Raw genomic sequence first — 21,915 nt, 5'->3', positions numbered from 1 at the left:
AAATCTACTAAAATCTAATTCTTACTCTATAATCTTAGTAAGATATAGGAGATATTCCTTATATCTTACCTTAATAGTTACTATAATAAGAGAACTACTATATTTAATAGTATTATATAGATTCTTATTTAGGAGGAGATATATATAAAGTTTAATATATTATCTATAAATATTATAAAAGTATAGAAAGGGAAGAAGCTAGCTTAGAAGAATAGTAATTCTAAGGATAAATTAAATTAATTAAATTAGTCTAATTCTAATTCTAATTTAAATAACTAGAAAGATTCTAATAGCAAGGTTCCCTGGGAAACTAGGAAGAACTAGAAGTATTACTATTATAGTAAAATAGACTATAAGAAGCCTAACTACTAGGAATTAAATCTAGATAAGAAGCCTAATAAGAAGTCTTTATCTAATTAATCTAATAATTATAATTATACTTATATAATAGGTATAGATAATAAGATACCTAATAGCTAGTATTTAACTATCTTAATACTTAAAGAAATAATACTTACCTTCTATATTATTAATAATAATAATAACAGAGTCCTTACCCCTACTAATAATAATAATTTAATTAATAATGATAGTATCCTTACCTCTAAACTAAATAAATAAGATATTAAAGATATATAGATAGTAATTATTATTATTAATCTAGCTCTATACCTATATATTAGTACTAATAACTAGATTATTAACTTAGGAGCTACTAAATACTTTATTATAATATCTATAAACTTTATAGATAGCTTAAGGAAGCCATGCAAATAGGGTATTAAGATAGTAATAGGATAGGTTATATATTCTAATTCTATTAGAGATATTATCTTATATCTTATATATCTAGGTAGATATACTAGATATATTATTATTACTAATATTCTCTACATCCCTAAAGTAGTAGTTAACCTTCTAGGCACTATTTAATTAGGCTATAAGGGTCTAGGAGTTAATCTTCTACTAGATAGTATTATTATTACTTACTTATTAGATAAAATAATTATTAGATATAAAGATATTATCTAGAATACCTATATTCTTTACCTTATGGGAAGTAATGCTGTGATTAAGGCTAATAAGCTAGTTAAACTAACTAAGCTAGATATACTATTTAAAATATAGTTAATAGTATTCCCTTACTACCCTAAGAGAGGTAATAATTAACTATTCTCTTAGTAAGATTATATACTATAAGAAGATTATAAGTAAGCTAAGTAAGAATTAGTAAAACCTTATTCTAATATTAAAACTTATATCTAGACTAGATAAGAGGTCCTAAGTAAGTAATATATATTTATTTTAGATTTACTATATAATAATTATACTAGTATTTATGTATTAAAGAAAGATAAGGTTAATTTAATAACTTAATACTATTATTTTATATATTTATTAATTCCTAATATTATTTATATATCTAAAATGGTTAATAGAATAGATATTAAGGGACTATTAATTCCTAAGTATACCTATAAATCTTATATAGTAGCTAATATAATAGTCTATAAGGGGTATATTACTATATCTCTTATTAAGTAATATAGGGAGTACATCTTTATTAATATTAGTAGTAGTTATAATAATATACTAGATAACTATATTACTAGAGCTTACTACTAGATGATTATTATAGATTAATTTAATAGCTAGGTTACTATCTAATTACTTAAATATAGGCACTAAGTAATACTGCTTATTAAGCTCTTTATTAAAGAAAAAGAGTATATAGGTATTAAGGTATAAATTATCTATACTAATAATAGAGGAGAATTTATTAAGAAAGAGAATTAAGTATAGGCTAGGGCTAAATTAATTAAATAGAAACTTATAGTACTATATACTTATAGCTAGAATCTAGTTATAGAATATCTTATGCATACTATTCTAATAAAGGTTTATACTATTATTAATAATAAAACTATTCTGCACAAACTCTAGGGTGAAATTATGAAGGGAGTTATTCTAATTAAGAATATCTTATCTATTTAAGATAAGAATATAACTCTATATAAAATATACTTTAGTAAATATCAAGATGTCAGCTCTCTATAGATCTTAGGTTTAGTTAGATATCTTACTATTACTAATAAAATTAAATTTAAGCAGGGTGTTATAAAGATTAATTTATATATTATTTATTATTATTTAGTTAGCTATACCAGCCTAGGCAAGTAATATATTATTTAGATATTAGTAACTAATAAAGTTAAATATGCCTATAATATTATTTTTAAAGAAGGAAGTAATCCAGATCTCTATAGTAATCTAGATAATAATTATAGTAAATTTATTAATCTACTAGCTATTCCACCTACTAACCATAATCTAAATAAGGTTATTAGTAATAATAATTTAGATTAAGATATTATTAAAGGCTAGGATCTAACTATACCTAATCTACTTAGACTAGAGGACAGCATCCCTATACTATAAATATATATAGAGGCAGGTCCTAGTATTACTAAGGATATTAACTTCCTATATAGAGGCCTTTTTAGTAAGCTAGTGGAAGACCTTCTAGAATATTCCTAGCTAGAAGTAATTTAGCTTATAGAATAAGGGGTGCATTATATTAATACTAAGGCTATAAAAAGATATATATAGAATTATATTATTATTAGGTATATATATATTAGTAATAATTATACTAATATTATTAAGCCTTCTTCCTTTTATAAGGTAATYAACTCTCCTAAAATAGATAATTAGTAGAATACTATAAAAGTAGAAGTAGATAATCTTATTAAGTAAGGTATCTAGATACTTAAGGCTCTATCTACTAGCTATAAGGCTATTAAGGGGCATTAGGTCTATAAAATTAAGATTAGTACTGATAATAAGATTATCTAATTTAAGATAAGATAGGTTACTAAAGGCTATACCTAGATACCTAGAGTAGACTTTAACTAGATATTTTTACCTACTATAAAGCTAGCTACTATCCACCTATTCTTTATACTTATAGCTATCTTAGGCTATTATTATATTAAGGTAGATATTAAGCTTGTATTCTTATAAGGTAAATTCTTTAATAGTAAAGTTATCTATATAAAATAACTATAAGATTTTAATAATAAGTCTAGCTATATATACTAACTATTACTTCCTTTATATAGATTAAAGTAATCTATATAGGCCTAGTATCTTATCTTCTATAGCAGAGTTACTAAGATTAGATTATAGTTATCTAAGATTAATAAATACCTCTTCTTTAATACCTATAGTATGCTCCTTATCTTATATATTAATAATATAGAGATTACTAGACCCTCTAAGCAGATCACTAAGAGGGTATATAAGACTATTAGTAAGCTATTTAATATTTTACTTATCAGCCTAGCTACCTATTATCTAGGCATGAAGATAGACCTAGATATTAAGAAAAAATAGGTTAAGCTATCTTAATATACTTACCTTTAATATCTTATTAATATATTTAATCTATATTTAGTTAAAACTATAGTAATACCTATGGAAGAAGGTGCTTAGCTAGTTAAATTAAATAAGTCTATTAGATATAATCTTAAACTTAAAAAGAGATATGGAGTGGGAGTTAGCTTAATTATATATCTAATACTATAGACTAGGCTAGATACTGTCTTTACTATTAGGAAGCTAGCTAGATATATTATAAATCCTAATAAATTATATCTTAAGCATCTTATTCATCTTATTTAATTCTTCTATTAGACCCTAGATATTAGAATTATCTATAAGCCTTATAATGCAAAAGATATTATATATAAGCTAGGCATTATTATTAGCTATATTAATATAGATTATATAGGATGTATTAATATACACTGTTTAACTATTAGATATATCTTTATATTTAGTAATAGGCCTATTTTATAAGCTTTTAAGCTATAATTAGTTATCTCTTTATCTATATATAAGACTAAATATATTACTATTATTTATACTATAAAGAAAGCTATCTAGCTTACCTATCTCCTTAAAGATATTAGCTTTAATAATATATACCCTATATAGATTAATACTAATAGCTAGCCTGCTATAGACCTAGCCTATAATACTTAATTCCATACTCACAGCAAGCATATTAATATTAATTATTATTAGATTAGAGATATAATAGTTAAGAAGCAGGTCTTCCTATAGCATCTTTTAATAGATAAGATAATTATAGATTTTATGATAAAGCTACTTAGTTATCTAAAGTTTAATTAATTCTTTAAGGCACTAGGCTTAGCCTAGTAGAGTGCTATAAATAGCAGATCTTAATACTATAATTATAGATTAACTACCTAATTAGGAAGTGGCTATGACCTTGTTAATTAAATCTGGGGGTGTATAGCCATACTTAGTATAGCAGAGATCTAATCACATGATCTTACTTAGTAGATAGCTCCTTCCACTGTATAATAGTAAACATAGATTTACATATATAACAAATTAATGAAATATCTTCATATTCTGAACCTCTCTCTGCTCATTCTACATGTAGCAGCTTGATATATCTTGTAGAATGTGGAAGTCTGATGGGACTGAATTGTACGCATACAAATATATATACACCGGCGTATGGCTGTTTATATTTTGGGTCGGGTAAATGTTTACCAATGGGACAACTACAGTCCCCCAGAGGGTATCCCTCCTGAAGGTTTCAACGATGTACTGGCTCTTAGCCAGGAGCTGTTGGCTATAGGCGAAGGCCTGCCCAGTTCAATGATACACGCAACGAGACACTACATAATGATCACATGGTTTATTGTGGTCCACGATAGCCATTCAGAGTCCTAGATCAAAGGTTTGCTCCAATGCCGGGTTGAAATCCTAGCACTATGTCGGGCTGATACAACATTACAAACAAAAAGGGTATTTTGATTGCATTTCAGGGGGGGTTTACTATATCCCAACCAGGGCAGGCACCAGTTTGCGGAGAAAATGGGCTGACGGAGGCTCGCTAAAGAGTGGGAATCATGTGTCGCGAAACAAGCCGGCTTGGCGTACTTGGCATGACGGATCGGCCCCTGTGCATTCCCCACCCCAAACCCTATTTCTGCCATGCGACAATTTGTGCAGAGTAGTGGACGCGGCATCGTCCTCAGCTGCCCGGTACTTGGACAAGCTGGTTGTGCCGTGCTATGCCGGCAGGGACGATGCCCATCACCGTGCCATCCTCTGGTGCCTGGATGGGCTGTGACTAAAGGGGATGATATCCGGGGTTGCAACACCTTCATCGTGCTCGCTGGCCCTGATTGGACCAAGCCACCCATGAGATCATCCGCATTCCTCTCCAGGCAAGTCTATCAGCTCAGCAAAGAATAACCCCGGCTCCTGCATCTCCCGGACGGTAGCTCATGTGCGGTCACCCCCGACGATCTTCGGCCTGCCAAGTACCCCATCATACTTTTCGTAGTCGCGCAACGGGCTGTATAATGTGATTCCCCAGGTTTGTTGAAATCCCCAGACACTCCCGGCCCTGCAGTCCTTATCCAATTCAATTTATCCTTCCATCACCTCCTAATCTCTCTTAACTTCAGAAAAGGGAGAAACATCCAAACAGCGGTGTCTAATCTTGTCGTCTTCGACCCTCGACTAGAGTCCCAACATGACATCCTTTCAGTTGCAACCCTCCTCTTCTTGTTCAGGAGACCATTCCCAACAACTTACGAAGTGTTTGGATACCAAGGGCGACATGGACCGCGTCGAGAGCGCAGGAGCCGGCCAAGCGGCCAGCTATGTCGAGTCCGTGGCTGCTCGTCTTTCCAAAGCCCATCAGGACTACTTGCTCCAACGACATGGCACACTGGAATTGGACCCTATCCCAGGCATGGGCCCGGACGATCCTTACAACTGGCCGGAGTGGAAGGTGAGTAGCCGTCTACACCGGATTGACTGACTGTGAAGAAGAGAGGAGTAAGGAGTGACGAGGCGCTGGTGCTCGACATTGTAGAAAATGACCAATCTTATCCTCGTGGCATTTCATGCCTGTATGGGTACCTTCACCGCGGCGGCTATCATCCCTGCCTATTCAGACATCGCCGAGGAATTTGGTGTTGGCTTGCAAAATGCTAGTTATCTGACTTCATTGCAAATCGCCATCTTGGGAGGCGCTCCCCTGTTCTGGGTACCATTGTCCAACCGCTTCGGTCGCCGCCCCATCTTCCTCTTGTCACTCGTCTGCAGTCTGGTGTGCAACATTAGCTGTGCCAAAAGCACTACCTACGCCTCAGTCGCTGCCTGCCGTGCTTTAGTGGCATTTTTTATCTCGCCTGCCTCGGCCATCGGTAGCGCGGTGGTGATGGAAACCACATTCAGGAAAGACCGTGCACGCTACATGGATGTTTGGACCCTGATGATCTCTTTGGGAGTGCCAATCGGACCCTTCCTTTTCGGCTTCGTCACCTACCGTACGGGTTACCACTGGATCTACTGGATCCTGGCTATGGTACGTCCTCCCGAAGGTGGATTGGGCGGGGGGGGGGGGGGGGGGGGGGGGGGGGGGGGGGGGGGGGGGGGGGGGGGGGGGGGGGGGGGGGGGGGGGGTTGGTTTCGTTAGTGACATGCTGACGAGGTACAACCGTGACAGATCAATGGTGGACAATTCATCCTGTATCTCTTCTTCGGACCTGAGACTCGGTATGTCGGTAGTGGTGTCAACCGTCCAGAGGCAAACTGGAAGACGAAGTATCTGTCAATTCGGCGAATTTGATTCCACCCCGCTGACCTGGTGGGAGTTCGTCCAACCTCTGACCATGGTCCGCCACCTGTCCATTCTCATCCCCGCCTGTGCGTATTCCATGGTCTTCTTGTTCGGTAGTGTGCTTGCGACTGTTGAGGTGCCCCAGCTGTTGCAAGAGAAGTTTGAGCTGAATGCCGAGCAGCTGGGCCTCCAGTTCCTGGGTGTCATCATTGGATCGGTAATTGGCGAGCAGATGGGTGGTGTGCTGTCAGACCTCTGGATGAGCCAACGCGCCCGCCGTATCAACCGCAAGCCTGACCCCGAGTTCCGGCTGTGGCTCAGTTACTTTGGCTTTGCCCTGGCCATCATTGGTATTATTGTCTTCCTGGTCTGCACCCAGGAGTCACCAGCCGGCCACTGGAATGTGTCGCCTATAATCGGCACTGCCATTGGGGCAGTGGGTAACCAGCTGGTAACAACGGTCATGGTCACTTATTCCGTCGACTGCCACCCCCAGGAGGCCGCCAGCATTGGTGTGTTTACACTGAGCTTTGGAACATTTCCCTCCATGCTCACCCATTCCTCCTCGCTGCCAATGCCAGCTGCCCACTACCATGAAGATTTCAACTAGAGATAGCTGAAATTATATGGCAACCAGAGCCGGTATTGCAGATCGTCTCTCCTTGATAACAAGTCTCTAAATACTCTCGGTAAGTTATCGTAATGGCTAGTCCGCGAAACAGAATACTGATGCCCGGTTTGTAACTCCTTTAGTCTTTTACAAGAACAAACCATGATTTCAAGCTATAAGGCAAATGGGATGTCTGTAATTGTATCACTGCTAAAAATCGCATCATGGCCACCACAGGTCCTACCAAGCGTGCCTGCGATCAATGCCATGCAGTGAAAGAGTAATGCCGACGTTCGGATCCCTCTGCTGTGTGCGAAAGATGCTCCCGCATAGGTCGGTATTGCCAGACAGTACGATGCGCTGTAAAGCCGGGACGGAAATCAACAATGTCGAAAAAAGTGCCGTATACGCTGCCAACCTCATCCGCCTCATTTGCGCTCACTCCGTTTCCAACGCGCAAGGAAACAGCACTGTCCACCCCAAGCCTATCCTGGAATGCTGGACTTGCGAGTAATCCAAAGATATTATCAGATCTGGATCCAGTGGAATGTCACTTCTTGAATTTGATGAAAGATATTCGGGCTCCGTCACCTCTGGACAAATTTCTCGTGTGTCCAAGCTTTCATGAGTCGGATCACTCTTTGTTCATCCAGAATATCATACAACCGACATCCACCGTCAGAAATGCTACAGTTGCATGTGCTGCCATTTTTTTTCGAGATCAACTCCCCGAGTACTCCAAGCCAAGTGTTGGGATAGGGCACAGACGTGCTGCCCTGGCACTTTCTGCTCTTCGCTCTTTCAGAATATCCTGTGAGTAGGACCTGGTAACAGCACTGATACTAGGAGTTGCGATGGTTACCTTTGCGATGCATGTTGCAGAAGGTCAACCCTATCTCATTTCGCATTATACACTGAGCCTCATTAAATCCCAACGTATGGATCTATCAACACTAGACCCTCCCATGATAGACCTTCTTATGTGCTTGGCCTGTACGGAGACGTTTGAGTGTCTTTTGCGATCAAACATCCCAACCATGAGAGTTGACCTTGATGGAAAATACAGAGTCGATCGCTATCTTGGACTCAGCTCCCCGATATTAACTTACTTCTACGACATCTGTGAGATAAGTTGCTCGATTCGACACGCAAAAGCAGTGCTTCCAGAGACCCTTCAAAGATTGAATGCGATACACGCCGCTGTCGACCAATGGCAGCCGTCAACACCTGTCGACTTTGTCGATCGTTTTACACAAGCTGAGGTTGTGGCAATATTGGCGCAGTCCAGAGTCCTGCGTCTTGCCGCCTTGCTGATCATTCATCGGCTATATCATCCCTATGGCCAACATGACCTAGAGGCTGTCATGCTATCCCAGGCTATTATTAGCGAGTTTGAGACGGTACTCCAATTAACCCACCGATCTATCCCATGCATAGACCTTGCTTATCTGGTTTCCTGCTTCGAACTTTCCAGGAAAGATTCAAGAATAAGGGCAATTGAAATGAGTGAGCGTGTCATCACATTCTCAAAGCAGATGCGGTTGCGGTTCCGAATCACTCTGGGCTCAATATGGAATGCACGAGACCGCGGATGCAAATTCTACTGGTTTGAGTTGAATGACTATGTAGATGCTCTAGGCATCCAGTGACAATGAATTTCCCACTTGATGAGGTGAGGTTCTGTAAGCTACCTCCCACCTTCCCTCTGTACATAGAAATCATTGCAATATACAGACATGCTTCCTCCATACAAGGGAGCGCGTATGAGCCATATCAGACGCTACAGTCTAATGCGTTTCCTGTATAAGACCACAGCAATAGGTGACCTGTTACAGCCAAACCCTGCTCTTCTTGTCACTCTTGACTGCGTGAGGTTCACAATAAGTGGTAATTTTACCTGCGGATATTATGGTTGGCACTTCCTTATTCATGCCACCTTACCGGATACTGCATATTCTAATTTATCCCCCCATCTACATGTTACTCTGATAACTCTTTTTGGCTGTCCCTGAACTTGTCTGCCAGATAATAGACTGTGATAATTTTTTGAGGCTTGCGTCGCGGTTCATGATCAGCTATCAATCGCTGTCATCACAACAGGGAAATTACAATCTAGTTGTCGGCATGTGAGATAATACTCCCAGTCTTGTCTTACATGGATGTCAGCATGATAAGACTAACAAATACATCGCGAATACTATCACTCAAGTACTAGCTGCAAAGTTATAAGTATCCCACCGGAGCATAAACAGAGTTTTCAGATAGTACTCGACGCCATTTATGATCTCACCTGCTAGGAAGGTAAAGTGCCAGGTAACACAGCTTTACTTCCCTCAGAAACCAGCAAGATCGTCTTCCAATGTAGCCTAGTCTCCCTTATATCGCTTTGCAGACGTACACCACTGGAAATGGGTTAAGGAAAACAAAAGCTGCATATCCAAAAGGACCATCTCCAGGACTTGATCTGGATCTTGAAGGTGGGCGCTTTGACGCAAGTCTTCCATTTGTTTTATAAGCCGTGATATGGCCAAGTTGTGCCTTTCGCAAAGGTATTTGGTTACCTTCTGCAAGGCTTCACGATCTAGATGTTTGGTTCGGTCATAACGCCTCCCCATCAATATTATAACTGCGTTTGCTTGCTCGCCCCGTTTGAGGTCCTTTTCGAGTCCAATAAGGTCGTTCTGAAGCCCGGCGACCATATTAACCTCATTTTGAATATTGTCCAACCTATTTGGCCAGATATGGTCTTGTCTCCATGTACTCAAAGCCAGCGTGAACAATGGCTTGATCCCTATAGTTCGGGTACGGATGCTCATATAAGTGTGTAAATCATAAGGCAAACTGCCCTGCTTGAGCTGCATTTCTTGCTGTAGACCCAGAAAGGTCTCAGAGACATCACGGAAGAAGGCGTGAGACAGCGCGGCAGGCAGGTATTTCTCACAGTGGGTTTTAAATTTAGCGACAATAACTGCCACTGCGCACCATGACGAAGTGTAGGTAACTAGACTGCCGTGAGTATGATATACATACTTCGATCTCCCCTAGCGGCTGTGTATTTGCACCCACCTTTCTCTTCTAAAACCTTAATCATTTCCTGCAAGGCTGCTTCTGCTTCGGGAGGCTCCATATCTTCGAGCATATCATCAACAGTGCACAAAGTCCCGACCCAGGCTGTCATGCAAATACAAATGTTGTCTGCATGACAGTCCGGGAAAATCAAGCTGATAGCCTGGACCTGTGAAATGGCGGCCTGATAGAGGTCTGTATGATGTTGGTGGAGCTGGGGTTGTAGTGAGAGTTTGAATTCAACCTCAGCCTCTAAAGCCTTTGATAGATGCGTGGTGCCGCCGTTCTGCGGACAATTCTCGACGGGTACACATTCCAGGTTGTAATCCGGTAGGAGAAACTGTCGTTTGGTTAATAGCGACTTCTCGACCCTCATCAAAACGAACAACCATTTACCTCCAAAGAGGTCCCATATTCTTTTAATCTAATTTCAGGGACCCAGACTCTCGGCTGAGCAAGATTCCGCTTCCACAAGCGGAGAGATGATTCTTCAATCATTTTGGTATTCACACAACTTCTCTAGATTTAAAGAGAGCAATAGAACGTGAGTCGCAGAGGAACATCTGAGTGATGGGGCGTGGTAAAGTAGAGGGCAAGGCAGAGGATATGTTGATTGATTTTATATGCATCATCACCGGCCTTTAATATGCAGCTTTAATGGTCATAGTGAGATCGGCAGCTGTATGATACGGCATGCATAAGCTAGTGACAAGATCAATCAACCCGAGGCCTCAAATATTGCGTCGTTACAGGGATGCAGCTGTAGAATCAGTTGCCAGTTTAGGAGTCATGCAGTTGGGTGAGGGAATAGCGGCTGATGAAACAGACATCTGATGTCATCTTGCAGTTTCTGCAGAACTTAGAAAGGGCATGTCATATGCAACAGATGTTCCTTCTGCAAACTTCATCATCGAGTGTAGGTTTCTATGGACCTACCTGCCAAAGGATAAAACAATGTTTGTAACAGTCCAAACCAGAAGCAGAAGCCTACATGCAATAAGATCATAACTCCCATTCCGGCAGACAATTTCATTAATAGAATGATAAGGTAAGTGAGGAGATTCCAGGCAGCTTCATGGTGGGCTAACTCCCGCATGACTGAGCTTTTCAGGTATCTCGACATTTTCAAGAGAGTCATAAAGGACGAGCTATATTGTGTTACAGCGAGTTTTCAAGTTTAGAGTTCATGTGCGCAAATGTCAGTTTCGCATGTCAACCCCCTCGCATATACAATTGGACGAACTGGACATGACCCTGGCTCGATAACCACCCTAAAGCTAGGTTGCACGCAAGGATAAGGACCATAATGAGAATCAATCATAGAACAGGTCGTCATTCAGATGGCGTTTTCTTGTAGTCAAGGAGGGCTACCATAATCATCATACAAGATTATTAGAAAATGTAGTATGCATGTGGTATGTATTTTTTGTATTCTTGCTGTGCTATGATGCAATCGTGTTGCCAAATAGGGGCGATTGCTTGCGCCCCATGGATTGTTACCGCCACTGCGCAATAATAGGCGCTTAAGACAGCAGATCTCTAGCAGGGAGAATGAGAAGGTAGTAAGGATGTTGTGGAGATATCCCTCGCAACGAGCGGTGTTTGTGGAACCGGTGCTTAATCATTGCCTTGTGTCTCCCTTATTAAAGCCATGAGGTTTGCCCTTTTGTTCTTTATCTAGGCGGTGTTTCATATGTACAATTAAGTAGCAGCTTCCCAGACGTCGAAGTCTCTCAATCGCGTCAATGGCCGACCGCCAAAAGTTTGAAGAAGTCCAGGAGTTGCTCTTTCTTGAACTGAAAGAGGACCTAATACAAAAGGGCACACCAGCAGCGCAAAGGGAACGAGTTGAGAAAGTAAGTCTAGGAGTTGCTGATCGCTGTGGACCTTAATATTGACTGCTATCTCGTAGTGTCTGAAGGAAAACACGGCGGGAGGGAAGCTCAACCGGGGTCTGGCGGTTGTGAACACCGGCTTCAGCTTCCTCAAACGACCTCTAACCGAGGCAGAGCATGAGGATTTGAGCATCCTCGGCTGGTGTACTGAGCTGTTCCAGGCAGCGTACCTCATTTGGGACGACATCATGGATAACTCAGAATACCGGAGAGGCAAGCCATGTTGGTATCGCGCAGGGGGCATGGGGCTCCTAGCAATTAATGATGCCTCGCTTCTGAAATCATGCATCTTCATTCTCTTACAGAGACATTTCCGCAATCATCCGGAGTATCTTGCTTTTATCGAACTCTTTAACGAGGCGGGGTTCCGGACAGAGCTTGGGCAGATGTGTGACACGACCATAGGTTGCAACAGTACAGCCGGAGACATGACGGCGGAACAGTACACCTTCATTGCCACCAACAAGACCGCATTCTACAGCTTTTACTTGCCAGTTGCCCTTGGACTGCATTACGTCAGAGGTGCAAGCAAAGAGAATCTAGAAGAAGCACAAAGCGTTCTGCTGCAGATCGGGGAGTACTTTCAGATACAAGATGACTACCTTGATGTCTTCGGAGATCCAAAGACAACAGGCAAGATTGGCACTGATATTCAAGATAATAAGTGTACCTGGCTTGTCATTCAAGCGCTCCATTCGTGCAACGCCGATCAACGACAGATTTTGATTGACTCTTATGGCAAACACGATCCGGCTCCTGAACGCAGAGTTCTGCAGCTGTTCGACCAAATACAGGTCGAGAAGATGTATAGAGAATTTGAAGAGAGGAAGTTGGAGCAGCTATACAAACAGATTAATGACATTGATCGGAGAAGCGGACTGGAAAGCAGCATTTTTCTATTCATTCTTGATGCAATTCGACGGCGGAACAAATAAGGACCAAGTCAACGTTCTTTGTCATGTATTTAAGAAATATATATATGTAATGTAACGTCGGGGTCAAATCGGTTCATCTATTGACTTAACTCCATGCAGCAGAAGATGAAGGTAGAAAAGTAGGAAGATGAACGCGGACCAACTCTAGCACAAGCAGTCCAATATTGCCAGTTTTCAGCCAAGCAATAGGCCTCCAGGCAGGGAAGGTGCTCCACAGTAGGAATATGGGATTCTGCTTGCTGCAACAAGAATGCCAGGAGATAGTTTTCTTCAATTTCTCAGAGAGAACTTCTAAATGCGTCAAAATAAATAATAGTAAGAGGTGGTCGTGTTCTGCGGCCTCAAAACCCACAGTGTACACTTTGTCACAGGGCATAGTACAGATAACATAGCCCCTAAAGGGATGAAGCGAGAAAAGAAGGCTATATGAAACTAAATACCTTCTTTTCAAAATATTTAACTTTTAGGATCTGGAGATGCAAAGGTATATATCATATTACTCAACATACCTAGTCCTAGAATAATCCAGCAAAATAATTCTATATTAATATATTATTAGAAGAGGAATTGTAAACTTGTTATATTTAGTAGCTTTAACTAGAGAAATAGTGTAAGATTATAGTATTTAATTTCCTTCAGTCACTGGCGAGAGAATATTAAACCAACTCTACTAACCAACCAGAGGCTCCGCCGCGGGCCTCTAGCATCGTGTGACTGGCTGAGATCGTGAATGCATGGAATCCGACGCGCCATGCTGATTGGTGGATCGGCAACGGAGATAGCTGTATCAAGCCTTAGTTCCAGCTCCACCACGGATACCGCAGGGCCTGCTCGGAGCCACAACACCCCGAACGCGGCCCTCCACTTGCCAATGGAGCATTCCCAATGATTGCCGACGCAATCCAGTCCGAACCAAGCTTGAGACGAGGAGCGGTAGGTGAAGGTTTCGAGGCTTGGGACATTCAGAAGACGTGGATTCCCTTCATTGCGATGGACTGCGAAGTACAGTCGACTTTTCGACACTCCCCAGTCCAACTCAGGCCGATGTTCGAGGAGTCTCTTGTCGCTTTCACCGAATCGCCGGGTCTTCTCAACTTGGTTGGAGCTCCTATTCTCGCAGACCCGGCGGACTTTACCGGTATTCATCATGCAGGACGAGCGCTGGCTGAGGATTTCGGTCGAGTGACGGGGAGAAATTGCAATCCATTCGAATTGGTGGAGCAAGGCCCGTTGAATGCGCCAAATGCCATCATTCTGGGATGTATCGAGTCCTGTTGGCTCCTACAAGACCTGGAAACAGTAGGGAAAATCGATTCGAGTGCGATTAGAGGGAAATGGGAGTCCTTCATGACGGTCGTCGTGGATGATCCGCTGCCAGGCTGCTCGAAGGCTCTAGTCATTGCCGGTAGCGACAAACGAGCGGCCATCTTTGGAGCGTATACGCTCGCCAGCCAGATCGGCGTTTCTCCGTGAGTCCTCTGGCAGTGAAATTCTAAAGAGAGCAAAAGGGGAGATTTGGCTTACACTCATCTCAAGCTGGTATTGGTGGGCAGACGTGCCAGCAAAGTCCCATCCGGCCATCTTCGCGTTACCTAGAATGACCCTCCATGGTGAGCCTAGCATTCAATATCGAGGGATCTTCATCAATGACGAGGCGCCGGCGCTCACGGGCTGGGTGCTGGAGAAATTCGGAAAGTATAACTCAGACTTTTACAAGAAGGTCTATGAGCTCCTTCTGCGCCTCAAGGCCAATTTTATGTGGCCCGCGATGTGGCCAGGCTACCCTAATCCGGGAGCCGTCTTCTTTCTCGATGACCCCGAAAATCAACGCATAGCAGATGAGTATGGGATCTGCATTTCAACCTCTCATCACGAACCCATGCAGCGAGCCTCGACCGAGTGGTTTGAGGAACATGCAGATGGGACGTGGGATTGGACCACGCATCGCGACGAGATTGTTCAATTCTTCCGTGAAGGTGTGCAGCGAGCAAAGGGCCTTGAATCCTATTTCACCATGGGAATGAGAGGCGAGTATGACAAACAGATGACAACCGATGACCCCGGCGCGGTGGTTCGGGATGTCCTACAAAAGCAACGAGAGCTTTTCAAAGACGAGTACGGTCGCGAAGATGCTGTTCCTCAAGTACTTGCTCTCTACAAAGAAGTTCAAGATTTGTACCAGGCAGGCGAGTTTACTGTCCCCGATGATGTGACGCTCCTGTTCGCAGACGACAACTTTGGAAATTTGCGCAGGCTTCCATCTGGGCTGGAGAAGACTAGAAACGGCGGTGCGGGAGTGAGTTTGTGTTGAACAATTATACCAGATCTCGTACTGATATTTGGTGCAGATATACTACCATTTTGAATACGTTGGTTCACCTCGGAGCTATAAATGGATCAACTCCAACTCGCTGGTTCGTGTACGCTTGACCCAAAAAGAGGAATCCTGGTTAATCTATTACCGCCACAGGGGAAAATATATCACCAGCTGTCTGAAGCCTACAACCGCAATGCACGCAAAATCTGGGTGTTCAATGTGGGGGATATCAAGCCCATTGAAGTTCCTTTGACATTCGCAATGGAGATGGCGTGGAAGATCAACTCGGTCCAAGCAGACAGCATTCCTCATTTCTGGGAGACGATAGCTACTCAATATTTCGACGAAAATCTGAGCACACATATTGTTTCTGTTTGGCACGAATACGATCGACTTGTCCGTCTTCGCAAACATGAGCACATTGATCCGGGCAGCTTTTCGTTACTTCACTATGAAGAAGCAGACAAAATCGCTCAACGGTGGCAAGATCTAGAGACCACCGCCGAGAAAATCTACGAGAAAGTTTCGCAGGAGCAAAGGGCATCGTTTTGGGAGCTTGTCGTTCATCCTGTAAAAGCGAGCTCTATCTTCACTCGGCTACGTGTTGTACAGGCTTTGAACAAACTGCACGCCCGACAACGACGAAATTCCACTAATAAGCTTCTGCGGAAGGCCCTTGATTTGTTTGATGCGGACTTCAGACTTTCTCAAGAGTTTCACTCCTTACTAGATGGTAAATGGAACTACATGATGTGTCAGCCACATATGGGATACGGTGACACTTGGCACGCTCCTTCGCGCGACGCTATATTTGGCTTAGCATATGTGCAACGGAACCAGGATAGCAACCTCATTGTCGGTCAGATGGGGGTTGCTGTTGAGGGTCATGAGGGGGTTCGAGCAGGACGTATCAACGAGGAGAGCGAGAGGACGCATCCGAGTCGTCGAGACTTGGTTCCAGGACTGACCCTCGGTCCGATGAGCCGCTATAGCACAACCAGAAGATGGTTCGATATTTTTACCCGAGGTACCCCTACAATTCACTGGAGTATCTCGGTACCTCATCGATGGATTCATGTGTCCGAAAAAGAAGGAACCCTTCAGCCAGATGGCGACGACGCACGCATTTGGATCACAATTGATTGGGAGATTGTTCCCGTCGAATTTTCCGAGGAAGTTCTAATTGCTATTTCATCAAAGGAGGGAGACTTTGAACATGTTCATTTGCCTGTTCATGGACAAAGACCCCCCCCGCACTTCACGGGTTTTGTCGAATCAGATGGCTGTGTATCCGTGCCTGCTTCGGTATTGGACGTCAAAGCACCCTATCAACATCATCCTGAACTGGGCCGATTGAGCGAGGGTTCGGTGACGCTCAACACTTGGGCTCCTAGCGACGCAAAGACTGTACCCTTTATTGAGTGCCCAGTCTACATCTTCACGGCCTCTGCACCAGCAGCGCTTACATTATATTTCAACATGACCCTCGATATTGACCCTGCTCATAAAATGTCGTATGATTTGAAAATTGACAATAAGCCCGTCGAAACTCATCAACTTCTCCCGGATTCTAACTCCAATAAAGCCAAATTGCCGGCCGAAGGATGGCTAAAGGCCGTCATGGATTGTGTCTGGAAGAGAGACCACATCCTTAGCCATATGGAAGCTGGTGATCATATAATCCGAGTGCGATTGAATCATTCCAACTTGCTGCTCGAGAAGATGGTTCTAGACCTTGGTGGTGTGAAGGAAAGCTATCTTGGGCCTCCTACAAGCTTCCTCGCCTCTTCTTAGTGTTTCGCACCGATGGATTTCTTTGAAGTAGTCCTTGTTAGTGGAAGAGAAGCAGGAGCGAGATGAAGATGGTAAGATTGGTGAAGCTATCTGCACCTGCACATCTACTGTAGTGGGGGATCCAGTGACATTATTTGACTTGGTCGTTTTTGCCTTGCGCTTTGTTTGATTGGTTTGTCTAGGTGGATATCAGCGGAATCGTATGCTTTTAGGAGACATTCATTCATGGACGGAAGGAGAAGGGACGCAACGGCCGAATACAAGCTTGTTCTATGAAGTTTCTTTTCTCTTTTTCGGAGTCATGCTGTCGAGGATGACGTTCTCTCGATTCTTTTGACGAGACGACTGGATCTACCGTCGGTAGGGCGTTTACCGGCCGTGTTATTCTGTTTGGCCTCTTCTACGGCAGCTTCACTGTTGGTGTTTTGCTAGATCCTTTTCGCCTTCTCGCTGTCCATTCTCTCTCGTGCCTCGACCTGTCCGTACCGACCGGACTGCCTTGAGCTTAACTTGAAGACATTGGACACCAGAAGATTACAAGTCTGTCTCGGCCAAGCAGAGCCGATATGTGCCGACTTGGAAAGGCCCGAAATGGACAGAGAAGCTTCCATCTTTGACTGGAATCTCATCTTCATCGTCCTCCAGGATATTCGTTTTATAGACCTTGTAAACCTTCCATACGGTCCTGACTGCGCCCCGGGAGTGGCCGCCGAGTGAGTCGTAGATCCGGAGTATCACACTCCGCCCTTTTCGCCTCGGCAGTTCTCCAGTACTGATATCTTCATCATCCTCACCGCGCTTTATGGTATCCAGGACCAGACTTTCGTCGCCGTCAATCGTGACGGGGAATTCCTTCCCAACCAGCTTCTGAGATTTCGTTGCAAAAAGTCTAAGGGGATTATTGAAATCGAAGGCTGCACGGACTGTCCTGGGCCCCAGCCCGCCTCGATGGGGCATAATGGCCCATCGGATCCGGTGTTTTCCCATGTCAGCGGTATCGTCAGGTGCTTTCGGAGAGCGGAGAAGAGACAGTCGCATCACATTTCCAACCGTTGCAAAGCCATATTTACTATCGTTGAGGATTGAGACGCCGTAGTTGTGTTCAGAAAGATCAGCAAATTTGTGACAACAGACCTCGAATTTGGCCATATCCCATGAAGTGTTGTAATGGGTCGGTCGCTTGATTACCCCATACTGCGTTTCATATGCAGCATCTGTATTTCGAATATCTACCGGGAATTCGACCTTGAGAAACCTCATGGTCTCATGCCAGTCAATTTCTGCTGTGCATTCCACAAAGCTGTCGGTGCCGTCAAGTGCAGTGGACAAAGAAACGGTTGACAGAATGGAACTGTGAGGACTGATCTTGATTTCTGTTGTTACACTCACGCGGTGGTGTGTTGCTTCAGTGACCGATGTCGAGGAACCCACAAGTTCTTGCCGTGTATCTAGGTGGTAAACTTCGACATCCCATGCTTGCCAGTAAATTGGCTTGTCATCGAAAATGACAAATTTATTTGCATGAGTTCCAAGCGGAATGACTTCACGATCCGCCCGGATATCATATAATGAAGTGATGCAACCCTTTTCAACGGTAATTGATAGTTGGCCATTCTGCAATTTGAAAACTCCCGGCGACACCTCCTGGAAAGTAACGGGCTCCTGTATTGATGAAGGTTCAAGTCTCGTGAGAGCCAGGGTACTCCCATTACCCGAAGCTACAGCGTAGGCTCCCCTTGTGATTTCAAGAATCTCCTTCCGCGGCCAGGCAGAAGTATTGAGGGCAACCATGTTCAATATATCCGGAGTGGTACCGCTGAACAACTCCAAGTCCAAAGTCTTATAAAGGGTCTGAAGTACCTTTTGGCCAACTTTAAAGATATTAGCGTAGACCTGTGAACATGTATTGTTAGCTTCACCCCCCATGATATAGCTGGTCTAATTTGTCTGATTTCACGTACTTGATCCGAGTCATCATAGCACATTTTAATTGCGGTGCCTGGCAGGCAATCGTGAAATTGACAAAGAAGCACACCTTGCCACATCGTATCGAGTTCCGCTTTTGGATATTTATATGATTTGTCGGCTACCGACACTATCGTAGCCAATTGCTCGATGTCGCGTAGTAAAAACTCTGCTCTGCGATTGTTGTGTTTGGTCTTTGATTGGGTGGTATAGGTTCCTCGGTGTAATTCAAAGTACAAATCGCCGGACCATGTGGGAAAAGAGCCAGCCTTTCTTTGTAATCTTTCAAAGAAAGCATCTGCCGAACTCCCGACATGCACTCTAGGTAGCAGTCCAACTGTGTCTGAGATGCCGCGGCACCGTCGAAGGCGTTCTAGATGCTGCCAGGTTGGGCCGCCGCCACCATCCCCTTTACCGAAGGCCATAAGCGACGTATGGTCTTGGTCTAGAGAAAGATGCTTTGTAATGCAGCGCTGAACGTCCGCAACGTTTCCTTCAGCCGTGTAAGTCCGGGTCGGTGGCATGTGACTGAGTACCTGGCTTCCGTCAAGCGCGACCCAGTTGAATGTCGTGTGTGGGAACTGGTTTATATTGTTGAAGCATATTTTTTGTGTTAGGAAATAGGGCATCTCAGCTTGCCTTGACAGTTGCGGAAGCTGGGAACAAAAGCCGAAAGAATCTGGAAGCCACAGAACGCGGCTGCGGAACCCGAAATTACTTTCGAAGAATCGCTGGCCGTAGAGAAACTGCCGAACTAGAGACTCTCCGCCTGGAATGTTCGTGTCATGTTCAATCCAGCAGCCACCGATAGGTTGGAACTGTCCGTTTCGAACTTTTGCCAGGACACGATTCCACGCATTGGGATATTCTTCTTTAAGCCATTGGAATTGCTGAGCCTGTGAACACACAAAGGTGAGTTCGGGATAACGATCCATGAGGTCACACTGGTTGAGCCATGATCGAGCAACCTTCCGTTTGGTCTCTGCCCACGGCCATAACCAGCAGGTATCGATGTGGCAATGGCCCACCGCGAAAACATCTACTTCCTGTTCTTTTTGGGCTGTGAAGACACTCGTGGAATTGATATTGGGCCCAAGGAAATCCTCTGCAATCTTGCGACACCGGATAATTGAGCTGTTGTCACCAAGGCGAAATGTGTTCATGATTTGGGTGCCCACAGTCAATGCTTTGTGTTGCTGCCAGCTGTCCTCGGGAAATTCGATGGCAGAATCATGAATAGCCATCATATCCATATACAGCATTCTTGCTTCCCAGTTAACGACGGCAATTTCCGCCTTTGAAAGCATAAAGTGCTTGTTCTGATCTGGAGGTTGAATAGAATCGCCGCCAGGATTGTTCTTGAATATTGGCCTTCCGGGGCCATTGCCAAACATGCCGTTACATGCCATTTCAATAAAGATGACATGTTCACGTCCATCTTTAAAGGAATCGGGAATTATCCACTCAACTCGCTCCCCTCGGCCGGTGAGGCCTTGGAGAGGCTGTCCATCATGCGTCCAGACAGTCGCTTCATTGTTACACTCCCAATGTAGCTCGACATGGTCCGTGCTGCGGATTGTCGTAGGTAGTCGAAGATACACCTTAAACCAATGGGTAGACCAGGATGGGCCAAACTCTTGCCCAATCGCTGTTTCGTCGTATTCATTGGCGGGGTGGATGGCTTCCTGGAATGTTGGACGCGTTCTGCCGGGGGCATGCCAAACAAAAAGCTTCACATGTGGCGCACCCGAGAACACCGCCTCATTCAACATACTACTTAAGTCAGACCATGAATATCACACAATCATGTGCTTGTAGGTTTGGTTACGCACGCAAGAAGATTCACTTTCTCCCATTGCCCTGTCGAGTAAAGTTGTGCAAGGCGATCCTTATCCAAGCGCGCGATCCGTTTCCCCACTGGTTGCGCGGTTCGTAGTGGGTACGACGACGGAGGTCGCTGATTCTCCTCGGAACACATGGTGAAATCGATCAAAAGAATAAAATCACGACTTAGAACCACGGCAAGGTAAGCAAGGTGATATTTTTGATGGCGAGTATGGCAAATTGTCATTCGAAAGCGCCGAGAATCAGTCGATTTATCTCGTTTGACATATCCCCGACTACCTACTTGCAGGACGATCCACCATCGAAGGACTCAATTACTATGGAGCACCACCCGTCGGAATCTGATATCCGTTGGCAAACAAAACGAGGGCAGTCAGACGGTCAGACCGAGAGAAATAGCCAATTGGGTAATTCCAGCCTAGGAGACCGGCAAAACAACCAGGGAAATTTTAGCTTCTCCGGCGACACCACGGCATATGAACCAGGAATATTATAGGGTGTCCGGTTACTCTGGTTACCTTAAAACCTTGATACGAAATTAAGTGCGGAGGCCGATAAGACGCCACATGTGAAAATCTCCCCCATTTTGGTATAAGCTTTGCGCATAATAACCCCAGAAAGTCCCGCAACTTCCCCGCTCCCCACAAAATGTAGGTATGGATCGGGTGGGGGTCACGCTAGGAGAAACACAAAGGCAACCTTGTGGTAGGGATGAAAGCCATGCCGCTCGGGGTTGGGCAGTTGCAAAGATAAAGCGGGTTCAACGGCCGCCTCTTCTTGCAACGCGACATTCTGCTGATGAAGCTCATCCC

At 43.6% G+C, this 21,915-nt stretch overlaps 4 protein-coding genes across 4 annotated transcripts; 3 read left to right on the top strand and 1 right to left on the bottom strand.

Moving 5' to 3' along the window:
* Window positions 1-5,668: 5,668 nt before the first annotated feature.
* On the top strand, window positions 5,669-7,286 carry Aspvir_000016 (uncharacterized protein; the record flags this gene model as incomplete). The annotated part of the gene is made up of 4 exons (XM_043265162.1): window positions 5,669-5,842; window positions 5,927-6,421; window positions 6,563-6,612; window positions 6,662-7,286. The coding sequence occupies 4 exons, from the start codon at window positions 5,669-5,671 to the stop codon at window positions 7,284-7,286; spliced, it is 1,344 nt and encodes a 447-aa protein (XP_043121097.1).
* Window positions 7,287-12,097: 4,811 nt separating this feature from the next.
* On the top strand, window positions 12,098-13,182 carry Aspvir_000015 (FPP/GGPP synthase family protein; the record flags this gene model as incomplete). The annotated part of the gene is made up of 2 exons (XM_043265161.1): window positions 12,098-12,208; window positions 12,265-13,182. 2 exons carry the CDS (start codon window positions 12,098-12,100, stop codon window positions 13,180-13,182), a joined length of 1,029 nt encoding a protein of 342 aa, XP_043121096.1.
* Window positions 13,183-14,067: 885 nt separating this feature from the next.
* Aspvir_000014 (uncharacterized protein) lies at window positions 14,068-17,293 on the top strand (the record flags this gene model as incomplete). Its single annotated transcript, XM_043265160.1, has 4 exons — window positions 14,068-14,651; window positions 14,719-15,478; window positions 15,531-15,596; window positions 15,653-17,293. 4 exons carry the CDS (start codon window positions 14,068-14,070, stop codon window positions 17,291-17,293), a joined length of 3,051 nt encoding a protein of 1,016 aa, XP_043121095.1.
* Window positions 17,294-17,827: 534 nt separating this feature from the next.
* On the bottom strand, window positions 17,828-21,236 carry Aspvir_000013 (alpha-mannosidase; the record flags this gene model as incomplete). Its single annotated transcript, XM_043265159.1, has 3 exons — window positions 17,828-19,186; window positions 19,255-21,031; window positions 21,091-21,236. The coding sequence occupies 3 exons, from the start codon at window positions 21,234-21,236 to the stop codon at window positions 17,828-17,830; spliced, it is 3,282 nt and encodes a 1,093-aa protein (XP_043121094.1).
* Between the last annotated feature and the right edge of the window lie 679 nt (window positions 21,237-21,915).

The sequence above is a fragment of the Aspergillus viridinutans genome, assembly GCF_018404265.1.
Source record: "Aspergillus viridinutans IFM 47045 DNA, scaffold_1, whole genome shotgun sequence".
NCBI lineage: Eukaryota > Fungi > Ascomycota > Eurotiomycetes > Eurotiales > Aspergillaceae > Aspergillus > Aspergillus viridinutans.
Note: the sequence above shows the minus strand (reverse complement) of the source record. Positions and strands in the feature narration are given on the sequence as shown.